At 38.2% G+C, this 13,061-nt stretch overlaps 1 protein-coding gene across 2 annotated transcripts in view; it reads right to left on the bottom strand.

The window, feature by feature from the left end:
* Positions 1-1,220: 1,220 nt before the first annotated feature.
* The window catches only part of LOC109915868 (polyadenylate-binding protein 1), a 19,174-nt gene continuing 7,333 nt past the window's right edge, over positions 1,221-13,061 (bottom strand). The window contains exons 3-15 of one of the 2 annotated variants that reach the window (XM_020515539.2): positions 11,744-11,859; positions 11,010-11,149; positions 10,060-10,154; positions 9,678-9,815; positions 7,757-7,852; positions 7,145-7,417; positions 6,895-6,985; positions 6,659-6,772; positions 4,396-4,538; positions 3,410-3,494; positions 2,383-2,513; positions 2,161-2,256; positions 1,221-1,636 (exon numbers count right to left, since the gene is read on the bottom strand). In XM_020515539.2, coding sequence (XP_020371128.1) covers positions 2,170-2,256; positions 2,383-2,513; positions 3,410-3,494; positions 4,396-4,538; positions 6,659-6,772; positions 6,895-6,985; positions 7,145-7,417; positions 7,757-7,852; positions 9,678-9,815; positions 10,060-10,154; positions 11,010-11,149; positions 11,744-11,859 — 1,509 coding nt within the window. In that variant the 3' untranslated portion in view covers positions 1,221-1,636; positions 2,161-2,169. The remainder of the gene's footprint in view (positions 1,637-2,160; positions 2,257-2,382; positions 2,514-3,409; positions 3,495-4,395; positions 4,539-6,658; positions 6,773-6,894; positions 6,986-7,144; positions 7,418-7,756; positions 7,853-9,677; positions 9,816-10,059; positions 10,155-11,009; positions 11,150-11,743; positions 11,860-13,061) is intronic. The other variant, XM_020515542.2, reaches the window with a different exon arrangement.

Below are 13,061 nucleotides of genomic sequence, written 5' to 3'. Positions count from 1 at the left end.
TACCATGTAAATATTTGGTACGATAATGCCAAGCAAAATAGCACCAACTGGACCAGCTTAATTTCTCCCTTTCACATTAGCAAATTAGGTCAATTCTCTATGACCATGAAAGACTGGTCGCAAACAGAATGTCCAGCTGTCCCAAAATCCTGTCTGTTTAGCACATGATATGGCTACACAGGAAGCAGTGACATTTTCTGAGTAGCTTTCCAGGACTGCTTTTTCCAGCTCCACTATAGTGTAATGCACCTCTTCCAGAAAACCAAAACAGGAACATCTCCCTTTAACACCACAAACTGGTGGGATCAAAGATCTAATATTTGCATCCTACCAATGAAAGATGTACAAATTCAAAATCTAGGATTTCAATTTCTTGGCTCTCTATACCTTGATTACTGATGCAGAAATCACTACATATTACTGACAACATGTCACTTGAATACAGATCTACGTCTTGGGTTATACTACCAAAATAGAGATACAAAGGCCAGGAAACTACTCAAAACAATTTGTCAGCATAAAATAACACCAAAGTAATCTGGAATTCCACCACATTCCATAGAATGTAAAAAGATCTAGACTGTTCAAGGACTTTCCAGAGATCTATTCAAGAATTTAGCATTAAATACTGGCCATTTTTAATTGTGCAACATGCAGAACACCTGTAACAATTCTAAACGGTGGAGGGAACTATCATAAAGCTGACCATAACGTGGAAATACTCAAAGGAAAAATAAATGCTTAGACTTTCAGGGCTGCTGGTAATTTAATTTAACTTTTTTCCCCTCTGGTGCATTGTATCTACTACTGAAATTTAGAATTCTACTCTATTTACAACAAAGCTGGTTGATGCATCCTTTTGATAATCATATTTGAATGGGGCTGTACTCCAATAATTTTATTTTATAGACTGACAGCAAGAGTGACAGAGGAGTAACTACTGCTGTTTTCCAATTTCTATAGAAAATACCAGTCATGACTTTGGATTCTCTGTCATTCTTCATTGAAGGTACCAATGAAAGTGCATATTCCAAAAGCAAATATCAATGAGTAGCTAGTATGGTTGTAGAACTTGGGGTGTCCTAAACTCAATTGAACATGGGATTCTATTCAACCAAGGAAATTTTTTTATTCACTCAACTATAATCAAAGATTTTAGAACACTTACTACTAAAAGAACTTAACTCAAGCGCAACCTTAAACAAGAATCCACACACATCATTATTCAGCATTTTTATTAAAGCAAGCATTCTATAATCCAAACGTTCCGTTTCAGTTTCTAATGCTCAACCATCAAAACACACTGCTAACTAAAAACAGTGTGGATCTGCTGAGCATTTCCACAGTAATGGATTACAAAACTTTAAAGAAAGGAATGCAAACAACATTTCTGTGCATAAAACACCTACCCCGGCCTAGAAAACTTTTCATTTTACAATTTTTTTTGGTATTTTCCCTTAAGTCTAGGACTAGCATCACTTATGCCAGACCTGGCAGTGACTTTGTTTCATCAGCTTAGAGGTTTCCTTTCTTTTTTTGTATAAATTTTTTTGTTTTGCGATGTTTTAAAATTTTTTAGCTTTTTCCAATGTTTAAATTTTTTTCTTCAATAAATGCAAGCTTCAAGGTCCTCCTCCTACAGGAAAAATAAAAGTAGAAATATTATGTATATTCATTGTTTCAACTTAATTTCATGTAAACATTTTAATCTAGTGTATATTTCATAACAGGTCTGTAAAATTTCCAGTAAACAAAGGGGCACAGCGCTGCAGAGAAATAAACAGATTTTGATAATTTTACACTAAAGGAAAATGAAGCCAAGACTTGAATCAAAACATGCTAAAAACTACAGTAAAAGTAACTCAGGTTATCAGCTTCCCAGCATTAGTGCCCACATCAGTGATTGGGGAATTTCTCAACTATTTTGGTTCAATTACACTTCAATGATTAAATAAACTTGGACAACTTAGTTGCAGTTACATATAAAAGAACCTGGCACCATGTTCCATCTCCAACTTGACCCAGCATTAAATCAAATGAACATGGACTGTAAGCGGCCAGATTTTAAGATGGAATGAAATTAAAAATCTGGAACAACATATGGTGCTCAAAGATCATAGTTACAGTTTTTGTGAAAGTATATCCTCCATCAGTGCTCACCTGAAAAATTTAAACACCTGCAGCATTTGGCACAACTACTTTCTGAGCAGCCTCTTTTGCCTGATGGGCCTGCAGTACAGCAACAGCTTCATCAACCTGAATTAGAAAAGTCAAAACAATCATTGCATCGTATGAAATTGCAGCCACATAACTGCAGAAATGGCAAATATACATAACAATTACATTTTATTTTCTATATAAACAAAGGCATCACAGATTTACCTTGGAGCGCAGAGACTCTGGTGACTCCAACATATGAAGCAATTCAGAGTTGTCTATCTCAAGAAGCATTCCAGTGATTTTACCTGCCAAACTTGGATGCATATTCTGAATCAAGGGGAAAAGTCGCTCACCTGCAAGGAAATATTTCACTGAATAACTGAGCAACAATGCAAAAACTAGCTGCATGTTAAACATCTTTATAATAACCTGAACTTCTAGAAATATACCTCCTCAAATATCATTGATATTCCAATCACCCAGACTCCAGACTTATTCTGCTTGATTGCAATAAAGCTGAATATTAGTGGGAAACTGAAATCTTTCCTCTTTAGTAATTTGTGTCAGCATCAAATATTCCAAAAGGTCACATACAGAATGGATACATGTTGTACAAAACTTCCTTAACCACTTCAATGTTTTCACAGCCTAAGAAAGTCCTGTGGCACTATGCCCACATTATCACTCCGACTGGGATAAGGGTTATTCTGTGATGAGAGACTGAGGAAATCAAGTCTATGTATTCTCTGAAATTTAAAAGAACAACAGGCGATCTCACTGAAGCATTCAAATTTCTGCAAGGGCCTGATAGGGTAGTTGATGGGTTTTTGTTTCCTGGAAAATCTAGAACATGGGCACAATCTCAGGACAGGGAGTTGATTATCTTCACCCAAAAACTAATTTTGAATAGCTACCCCAGAGCTGTGATGTGTCACCACTGACTATATTTAAATCACTATAGACTCTGAATTGATAGATGTGGGGTGCAGGCAAGAAAGTGGAGTTGAATGAAGCCCGAAATCAGTCGTGATCGTACGGATGGCAGGGCAGGCCTAATGGGCCACGTGGTCTTCTATTTCTCATTTTCTTGAATGCCACTGGTTTAACTATAATTTACCATTCTATTAGAATTAATACACATGATAAGGTGCAGCGGTCATCTCTGCCTTGCATAAGTCTTGCTTGCCATTATACAGAAAAAACAATTCCCTTTTATCACTATCTTTGTTAACTTTAATTGGATTCTTACCTAGCATCTGCTTCTGTTCTTGGGGAGGGGCAGCAGCCAACATGGAAGCAGTCAGGGGTTCTTGGCCTTGTACGTGAACGGCAGGCTGAAAAGGGAGAACATTTATCCTGTGAAGTTTTTAAGTTATGTCATTTTCATCAGATGATTACAATATTTCAGAAAAAGCAAATTCTGAGATCCAAACTGCCCTTTAATCACCACCCACATCACAACACCAGTTCATTATTTGCACTTAGGAGCAAATTACTGCAGATGCTGGAGATCACAGCAGGTCAGGCAGCATCCATGGAGAGAGCGCAAGCTAATGTCGAGTTTGGATGATTCTTTCTGTTAGCTTGCTCTCCCCTCCACGGGTGCTGCGTGAGCCACTGATCTCCAGCATGTGGGTTTTCATTATTTGCATGCTTTGTGGCCAGTAAGGGGTTGCTGATAGCAATCAGAAAGGCTCGATTATAGAGGTTTGTTGTTACCAGAATATACTTAAACTGGGAGAACAGCTCAAAAACAGCACAAATAGCAGTGACTACTAAAGCCATTAAATGAATGGAATAAATTAACAATCAGATGCCAACATTGAGCTAACCTAGATAACTTTACACTATTTGAAACAAGTGCGTAGAAGCTTTAAACTGGCAACCTATTTTATCCAGATTCATTAAATATCCAAAAAGTCCTTAGAAGACCACTTCCATAGTTGTCAATCTAGGAAAAGCTGCCATGTCTGTGCAGCAAAGCATTAACACACAACCTTCTGATTCATGGAACTAATACCACTAACCAAGACTGATACTTGAGTGGATATACACTAGAATGTATTAGGTTCATCTACATGAAACAGGTAATGGCTGTCAGGGCAGTCCTGAAGTACAATAGCTTTCCAATTAGACTTCATTTGTGTAGTGATCATGTGTTGCATAAGCTTGGATAGCTTAATTTACAAGATATTGCAGCAGTAAAACTTGGGAGCAAGAACATAGTATACATACCTGTTGCATAGCAACTGGAGGCTGAGCATTTAGATGCTGTTGAGGATTACGTACTCCTGCAGCATATTTGTACTGTGTAAATGAACGGACACCGGGAGCAGTAGCACCAGGGCGCGGTCCCATTGTCTGTGTTGCTGTGTTGGCTTACAAAATAATAAAGATAAAACACTCCCAAAAGTCCAAAATTCTCAAAGTCTTTTGTCTGTAATTATCTGAGCTACCACGAAATAATTAAAGGAAATATTGACAGGCTAATTGAGTTTCACACAAGAATTGGAGACAACAATCAACCATGGAAAATTAATGGCATTCCATTCAGCTAACAGTACAGATATTGTGGCAACTCAAATGGACAGGTCTTGATACCAAGTACTAAAAAAAAACTTATACTAATTTTTGGATAACTTTATTTAACAGCCCACTGAATTAGTTGTCTTCACTTCGAAGAATACTTAGACCAACAGGCATAGTACCACCCACGAGAGAGAAATGTAATCATCCTGAGACATGCAGCCCAGTACCTGACTCGTCTTTGTTTATCTCAGACAAATGGGAATCCCTTGCATACAATTTTGACTTAAATTTTCACAACTGAGGCTGGCTGTCCAAAGCATTTCAAAAATGCAATTACTGCTCCAACTCAATGAAACACCATAACTAAGCAATGTACCAAAATATTAGCCTAGCATTTGAGACGGGCTAGAATCCATGACAGCTTCTTCCTTATCAGACAGTCATAAATCAGGACAAGATTGGCAAATGATAGATAAAACTATGTGCACAACTAAGTGATACTATTTTTCAATGGAAATATGGGAGATAAACATCACCACCTTAAATTCCCAAGACAATAAGTGCAAGGTCCTAAACGCAGATGGATTCCATTTTGAGTAATAGTGATAAAACTGATCACAGCTTTGAGTACTTTTCAAAACAGTGGAGTGGTTTAACATTTCTACACCACAAAGTGGAATCATGAGCTAAGACTCTGGGGTTGCTAGCTTCAAGGTAGCAATGACTTAGCCTGCTCTGATTGGTCTTCTCCTCCTCCTACCCAGCCCTCCAAACCAAGGGGTCATGATATGTTCCAAGCCTCAAAATGGCACTGGTGGGAAAAGGTTTTATGAAACCACAATCGAAGCTAAATTTAAAGGCTGCTATGTATTTTAGATTTCCACTTTTTACAAATTCAACGCAAGGCTGATTAATGCAACAGAATAAATTGCTATTTGTTTGAAGACAGCTGTAGCTTGCCTACAGTACAACACACAAACTTCTAAATACCTACTTGAGTTTGAGGCTGAAGACAATAAATGTGTTTTTCTTACTGGCAACCATCTACTACCAATTTTGGAAAGACAAGCAGCCATAGCCAATCTCTGTCTCTTCACAAATTTTAAAAAGGGAGGAAACAATTTTTTCTGCTTCTTTTAAGGAGACACAGATGAGTTACCAGCCCACCTAATATAGACCTTAGCAAGTAATGAAGGTAACAGGACAGTAGTTAAGAGGCAACAGGGGTCCTGACTGCCAGCTTTCCGACCAGCAAAAGCAATTTATCGCCTCTTTTTGGGAAGGTCCATGATTTCATTTTTAAAAACATGTTTAAAGGAAGTGGGGTGTCACTAGCTAGGCAATCATTTGTTGCCCACCCCTCATTGTACTTAAATGGAGTGGCTTGCTAGGACATTTCAGGGGGTAGTTAAGAGTCAGTTTGCTTTGGGTCTAGAACCATATGTTCACCAGATCAGACAGGGTGAGGAGGGCAGATTACCCTCTCTAAAGGGCATGAGATGGGTTTTTACAAAAGAAAAATCAACAATGGTTACATGGTCACCATGAAGCCAACTTTCCATTATTCCAAATTTCTACTGAATTGAAATTTCATGATAGGCTATGGTGGGATTCATGTCCCTAGAACAGTGGTTTGGAGGTCTGGATTGCAAGTTTAGCGACATCTTCACTATGCCACAACCTCCCCTTCAAGTGGCAACCAAACAACTGGCAGAGCTACACCTTCCCTAGGATCAAGGATCAGAATGTCACAGGTCACACCCTTCAAGACCTGTTAGCCAGAGGCCAGCAGCTCTCCATCAATCATCTGGACCACCAGGGAGAGCATTGACTCCTGCCAAGCTTCCAAGATACAGTGAAGTCGCAACAGAAATTGTTGCAGCCACATAGAACTACACATCAACTTGAGACAAACATGTGCCTCTCAAATTCTACAGAGCAAAAAGTGTTTAAAATACAGTCAACTCACCAACACGTTGAGTGCTCATGACACGTGGCACCTGAGCAGAAGTTGGTCTCATGGAGCTGAGTGCTGGTGGTCGAGGACCTGTTGGACGCATACCACCAGGCATGTTCTGGAATGCTGGCAAAGACAAAAGTAATTCCACAGAAATGTTAAAAACCTGAATTAAGCCATAATCATGCCACAAATGTTCTCATGATTAAAACAGTCCATTAAAATCACCATTTTGCTGATATACTTACGTTGGGGTCTGACACTTTGAGCAGCCCATCGAGGGGTTGGTCGAAGTTGTGCAAGCTGGCTTGCTGGGTAGTATGCAGCACGATTCTGTGCCTTTGTGAACAAATGGTTTGGTTATTATCAAGCATATTTTTAAAAAGCAGATGTTAGTTGCATACGTTCATTTTTGATATGCTAATAACACTATTTTCTACCAATAAAAAATTTCCATTTCACCACCAGCTCTTCAGCTGGTATACAGTATACACTTACCTGAGGGATAGCCGCCATGAAATAGCCAGAGGGTGGAGCTGGCTGATAAGGATTGATTACAGGGTTTGGTACAGCTCTGACACTCGCCATTCTCTGCATGTACTGGTTTGTCAAATGAGCTTGCCGTTCTTCTTTGCGCTGAGCCAGAGCAACGTACAAGGGCTTTGTGCTCACGATTCGGCCGTTCATCTCCGTTACAGCCTTGGTAGCCTCCTCTGGTGAGGAGAAACAAACAAATCCAAAGCCTTTGCTACGACCATGCTCCATCATCACCTACAGATAACATTGAGATTATGCCATTCTGATTACTAATTATTCCATTCATTAAATCAAATCATCTGAAAACATCAGAACAGTTGTCCAGACAATATTCAAAATGGATTAATTCTCGCAAATGTTTCCTTTAAGCTTCCTTTCTATAATGTCTACCTCATGGATAGATTCTTAATGGAAACCACACCATCTACATATTTAGGACGTGCTCGGAGGTTAAAGCAAAACACAAAATAATTTTTAAAGTTATCCACCACCAATATATCTCTACAACACACTGGCTTAAACCGTTCCTCTTATAATAGACATTATGAAAATGAAAACAAAGTAGACAAATACCTTAGCACTGGTAATTGTGCCAAATGGTGAAAATTCTTTGCGCAGACGCTCATCATCAATACCATCATCCAGATTTTTGACGTAGAGGTTAACCCCCTAATAATGGAAAAATAGTTGAAATTAAATCATATTTAATCACAAGTATACTGGAATAACCACCAGAAGCACAGCATTTTCCAGATTAGCTGTTACTTTCTGGTCTTAATTTACCCTTTGGATGATTAACAGGTCTAAGGAAACCTTGAATGACAGCATTTGCATAATAAACAGCAGAAGCAGTATCTTATATACTACATATACAGCTACGCAACCCCACAAGTTGAAGTTACGCTATATGCAACCAACATACAACAAAAAAAATGGTATTTCCTTAAACATCAACATTATCAACAATGGTGCAGTCCAAGGCTGAAACACTTGAAACCATTGCCATCCCTCAGGACAATGATCTGTCTCAGCCTTTACCAACGTCTACACCATGTAAAATACTATTTCAGAAACTCAATTAACTTTCAAATGCAGCTGAAAGCACTAGAGGTAGCAATGGCTGAAGATCTAGGGTCCAGAATAAGCCAGACCTCCATTAATACAGCTGCTGTCATCTCACCAAAATAGAAAACTGCCCAGTTACCTTCTGTCCACAAACAAAAATTGTGCCACATGGGCCTTTTCACAATCAAAGTGCCTGCAAGGTGTTGGTGACCATGCTACCAAGTAGGACTCATTCATCAATAATCTGCTCAGAGCTCAGCGAGAGTTCCACATTTCCGGACCTGACTGGTTCATGCTTGCTCCAAGGCTATGAAGAGCTAAAAGATGCGAAAAGTGACTGTCCTTGACATCAAGCCAGTTTTCGACTGAGTGTAATCATCTAGTAAAATTAAAGTCAATATGGAGAAAATATCTCCATTTGATGGAGTCATACCTAGCACAAAGGGAGAGGGATCCCAATCATCTCCAGCACAGTCTTGTCTACGAGGGACAAGTCACATGCCATTAGCACCACTTAAAAAACTAACATCCACGGCAAAGTAATCTGCTTGTTCAGCAACCCACCCATCACGGATTGACCGTGGCTGTATTATCTATAAAGCGGCATGCAGCACATCCTCCAACAGCATTGACCAAACCCACATCTAATCGATTTAAGAGAACCGAATAATCTACCACCTTCAAGTCAGATGCCATCCTAACTACACCTTCACTGTTTCTGGGTTGAAATCCTGAAACTCAACCAGACTGCCTTTGCCTGGGCAACTAAGAATGTGTAACACATAATGGGCCTTGCCAGAAGTCCACAAAGTATGCATAAATGAACAAAGATGCTCAATAAAGTAATCCTGAAAATGGGACTACTTTTACTGCCATACAGAATTATCAGCCAATTCCAAGCAACAGAAACTTATTTCTTCCCCTCTGAAAAATAAACAAACAATATGTGGGCTACTATCAACACTAAAGGTCATTATTAAACAATCAGTGTCCATGTGGAACATTAAAATGTGTTTTGTGTTGCCAAGGAACACCAGGTAGATGAAAAACAGCAATTGAACGCCTAAACATTCAGGTTAACGGAAAAACAAGGATGACTAATTTCAGTGTTAACTTCGGGCTTATCAATTATTGAAAACTATGTGTGCACCCTCCCCCTTATGAGGACAGTCTAGACCGAATTATATCAAGTCAAGATTTTCCTTCAAGATCAGGTTAAGTTATGCATAATGAATCATTTATTTTTGTTTTATTACAAACAATGAAATCTAATTCCAGTAGCCACTTTGTGAATTGTAAAGTTATTACCAGAAGTGACTTTCAATCAGTCCAATCCAAAAGCAGATACATCTGGCACCCATTTTCAGAGATATAACCTGGCTTGCCGGAGGTCAGTGAGTTTACAAACACCAGCAACTCTGCTACTTACCTGGTACCTTGTGATCCGGTCCTGTTTCATCTGTTCAAATTTACGCTTCAGCTCTGTCTGTCTCTCAACTTTTTTCTGGGCACGGCCAACATAAACCTGCCTCCCGTTAATTTCTTTGCCATTCATCTCATCGACAGCCTAATAAACACAATCCACACGTTAATATTTGGAACGAACGTCCAGCATAATTTCAGTTAATGTACAAACTGATGACCAAAATAATTTGCTGCATCTACAATGATTCTTTCAGCTAATGATCTACTGCAAAGGCTGGAAGGTCTAGGTACTAGATACATACTAAACTCTCAACTGAAAATTATGTACAAATCCAATTTCAGTAAAGTACCTTTAGAGATTTATCACTTGACTTTATAGAGCTTACTTTTTGTGCATCTTCATGCTTCTCAAAACTGACAAAGCCAAAGCCTTTGGACCTTCCACTGTCATCAGTCATGACTTTTACACTCAGGAATGCGCCTATAAAAAGATTGCACAAGGTGGTTTATGAACTTGTCATAGACTTTGTTATTCGAATCAATGCGGCACAAATTTAAAAGCCTCCTTAAATTATCTAACACTGTATTTACTTGGTCAATTCTGCCCCTCAAGTGTGTCAAACATACAGGGAGAAGACCAGACACATTGGAAAATAGTTAACTAATAAAGCTACATTTTTGTGAAATGAAAGCAGTTACACAAAGGAATATGAAAATACAAACGATCTCACACAGTGTTTTATAGCTATGGATCAAAATATCTTCCTGTAGACAATTAATAATCAAGGAGCTTAGTGTGCATAATGACAGGTGAAAGTAGAATGAAAATTCATTTACATGCCATTTTTATAATATTTCTTCACCTTGTTAATCTTAAAAACAGGCAACTAAGTCATATTTGTTGAAAGGGTGCGATCTGAATGAGCTTTAGTGTTGTTTCACAATACCAACAGGTTAGAATTAACAACCTGAATATCTCAAAATATAAATGAGGGGAGTGAATTTTTATACATAATTATTGTGAAAGTTACTGAACTATAACATGTCAGACAAAATCCATGGTCATCTCAGGCAAACAATTAGTACAACCGTAACTATTCCAGCATGTGCAAATTTCAGGAATTCTAAAGTTCAAGGCAAAAATGACCATACTAAGTATTTAAAGCAGATACAGCAATGATAATTGCAATAAATAAGGAAATGTAACAATTTTCAGACAAAACAACTGGGTCAGGGAGAAAGCAAAAATCAATCCTTTCTTTGATCCAAAATCTGATACTTGCAGTGATTTGCAAACCTATCAAATAAACAGACACAAGGATGAAATGAAACTCACCAAATTTGTTGAAGATTTCTTTCAACCTCTCGTCATCCATATCTTCCCCAAAGTTCTTGATGTAAACATTTGTGAATTCTTTTGCTTTGGCTCCAAGCTCAGCTTCACGCTCTTTGCGGGATTTAAAACGACCTACAAAACTATAGAATGAATGTTAAAATTATTTACCAGTATTTTTAATTCTTATTCCTCCCTAACAGCAGGACTCTCGCATACGTCGGCAGAGGCTCTACAACGTGTACAGCCTCTGGCATGTTTTCTAACAGAAAGATGCCACTTAAGCAAGAATTTTTCATCCTTTAATCTGGATAGGTGGCAGTTGTTCAAAAGTGGGATAATTACAGACAATGCAATTATTTCCCTACCTGACACCCAAACATTCACTTTAATGAGGCTACTGGAAAGCAGCCAGGTGAATGAGCTCTGGTGAATGTTGTCTCTTGATAGCCCAGAAATATTGAAGCTAAATGAGCCACCTCATAACCAGCTATGCGTTCTGGTCAGCCACCTATTTGCTCAGTTAAAAATCAGACTTCTGACAAGTCACTCTGTAGAAACTCAAAGCAAAGTTAAATGTTTAATTAGCATTTTTCTACAGTACGTAAATCTTGTGGTAGAAAGCCTCCTAATATTTAACATTCTTCGGCACTGATTTCTATATCCTGCAGTAAAAAGCCTTATTTTTAAAACAAAAATATAGTCAAGATCCAGATATTTAAAATCCATATACGTACACTTTACGATCGTTAAGTAGCATGCCATTCATTTTTTCAATGGCTCGTTCTGCTGCTTCGTGGGTTTCAAAATGAACAAATCCATAGCCTTTAGACCCATTTTCATCACAAACCACCTGGTGGGAATAAAGTCCTTGGTTAACAATGCACAATTCGATTTTATTTAACACAATAAATATTATGTTTTCCATATCAAACTACATTTTCTATACTGATTTTACTTTTGATAAAATGTAGCAATTTATATTTTTACATTACTTTCAACATAGAAGAGTGTACAATGGAACATGGCAGAGATGCAAATCAAACCAAGAGACACAATGATCCTATGCAGTAATTAGTAGGGGGAGCTGATCTGAAGTTTGGGTGGGGTGGGTTTTTAAAAAGGGAAGTCAAGAGTAGGGGGAAGGAAGCTTGGAGTCAGAGGGTAGATGATGACAGTTGCTAATGATGGGCTGAAAGGAGGAACGATACATGAGAGAACAGAATCAGAGTATTCTGAAGTAGTGCAGGATATGTTTAAGAAAGAAGGAGGTGCACGCCAAGTCACGAATGAATTTGAACACTGCAATGAGAATTTTAAATTGATGGCATTAGTTTAAATTTGTAAAGTTGGAAGGAGCAAAACAACATAGCTTTGGATGAGCTGACAACAACGTGACTGAGAATTTGACACTCAAATATTTATTTCAGAATTATGTTTAGATAATAAAGGGAAGTCTTACTTTAACGTAAATTAGACCTGGCCTTAAATACATGCGAGTTCATTTGAAATTTGAGTTATGTGGGTCACTCCTGAAGTAAACAATTTCATCCCTCTCTTAATGTGCATTAAGTACTGTAAAATTTGTTGATGTTGCAGCTCCAGGCTAGAAGAATTTACAGCCAAAGTTAGGAAATGTAACAAAATTTAGAGTTGTATCAAATTCCTGTATCTGAGAAAGTCTGTTTCTGGCACTGTCACAGTGGAATATCTGGAATATTCTGTTCAACATTGAAGTATTAGAAGTGGTGCAAAAGGATAGGATCCAGCTTAAATCATCTGGCAGGATGAAGAGCATGGCATTGTTTAGTTACAAAAGACAACTCAGGAAGTAAGATTAAGGGAATCAATACAGATCAAACTGAACACTAGAACGTTCACAATGGCTGAAATCTAGAATAAGAAAAATGGCTACTAGTGTTTAACAGGAATAGAACAAAATTTAGATTTAACTAGCAACAAAACAGAAATTGCTGGAAAAGCTCAGCAGGTCTGGCAGCATTGGTGGAAAGAAATCAGCGTTAACATTACAGATCCAGCGACCCTAAAGAAATC

The sequence above is a fragment of the Rhincodon typus genome, chromosome 4 (genome assembly GCF_021869965.1).
Source record: "Rhincodon typus isolate 14 chromosome 4, sRhiTyp1.1, whole genome shotgun sequence".
Taxonomy (NCBI): Eukaryota; Metazoa; Chordata; class Chondrichthyes; order Orectolobiformes; family Rhincodontidae; genus Rhincodon; species Rhincodon typus.
Note: the sequence above shows the minus strand (reverse complement) of the source record. Positions and strands in the feature narration are given on the sequence as shown.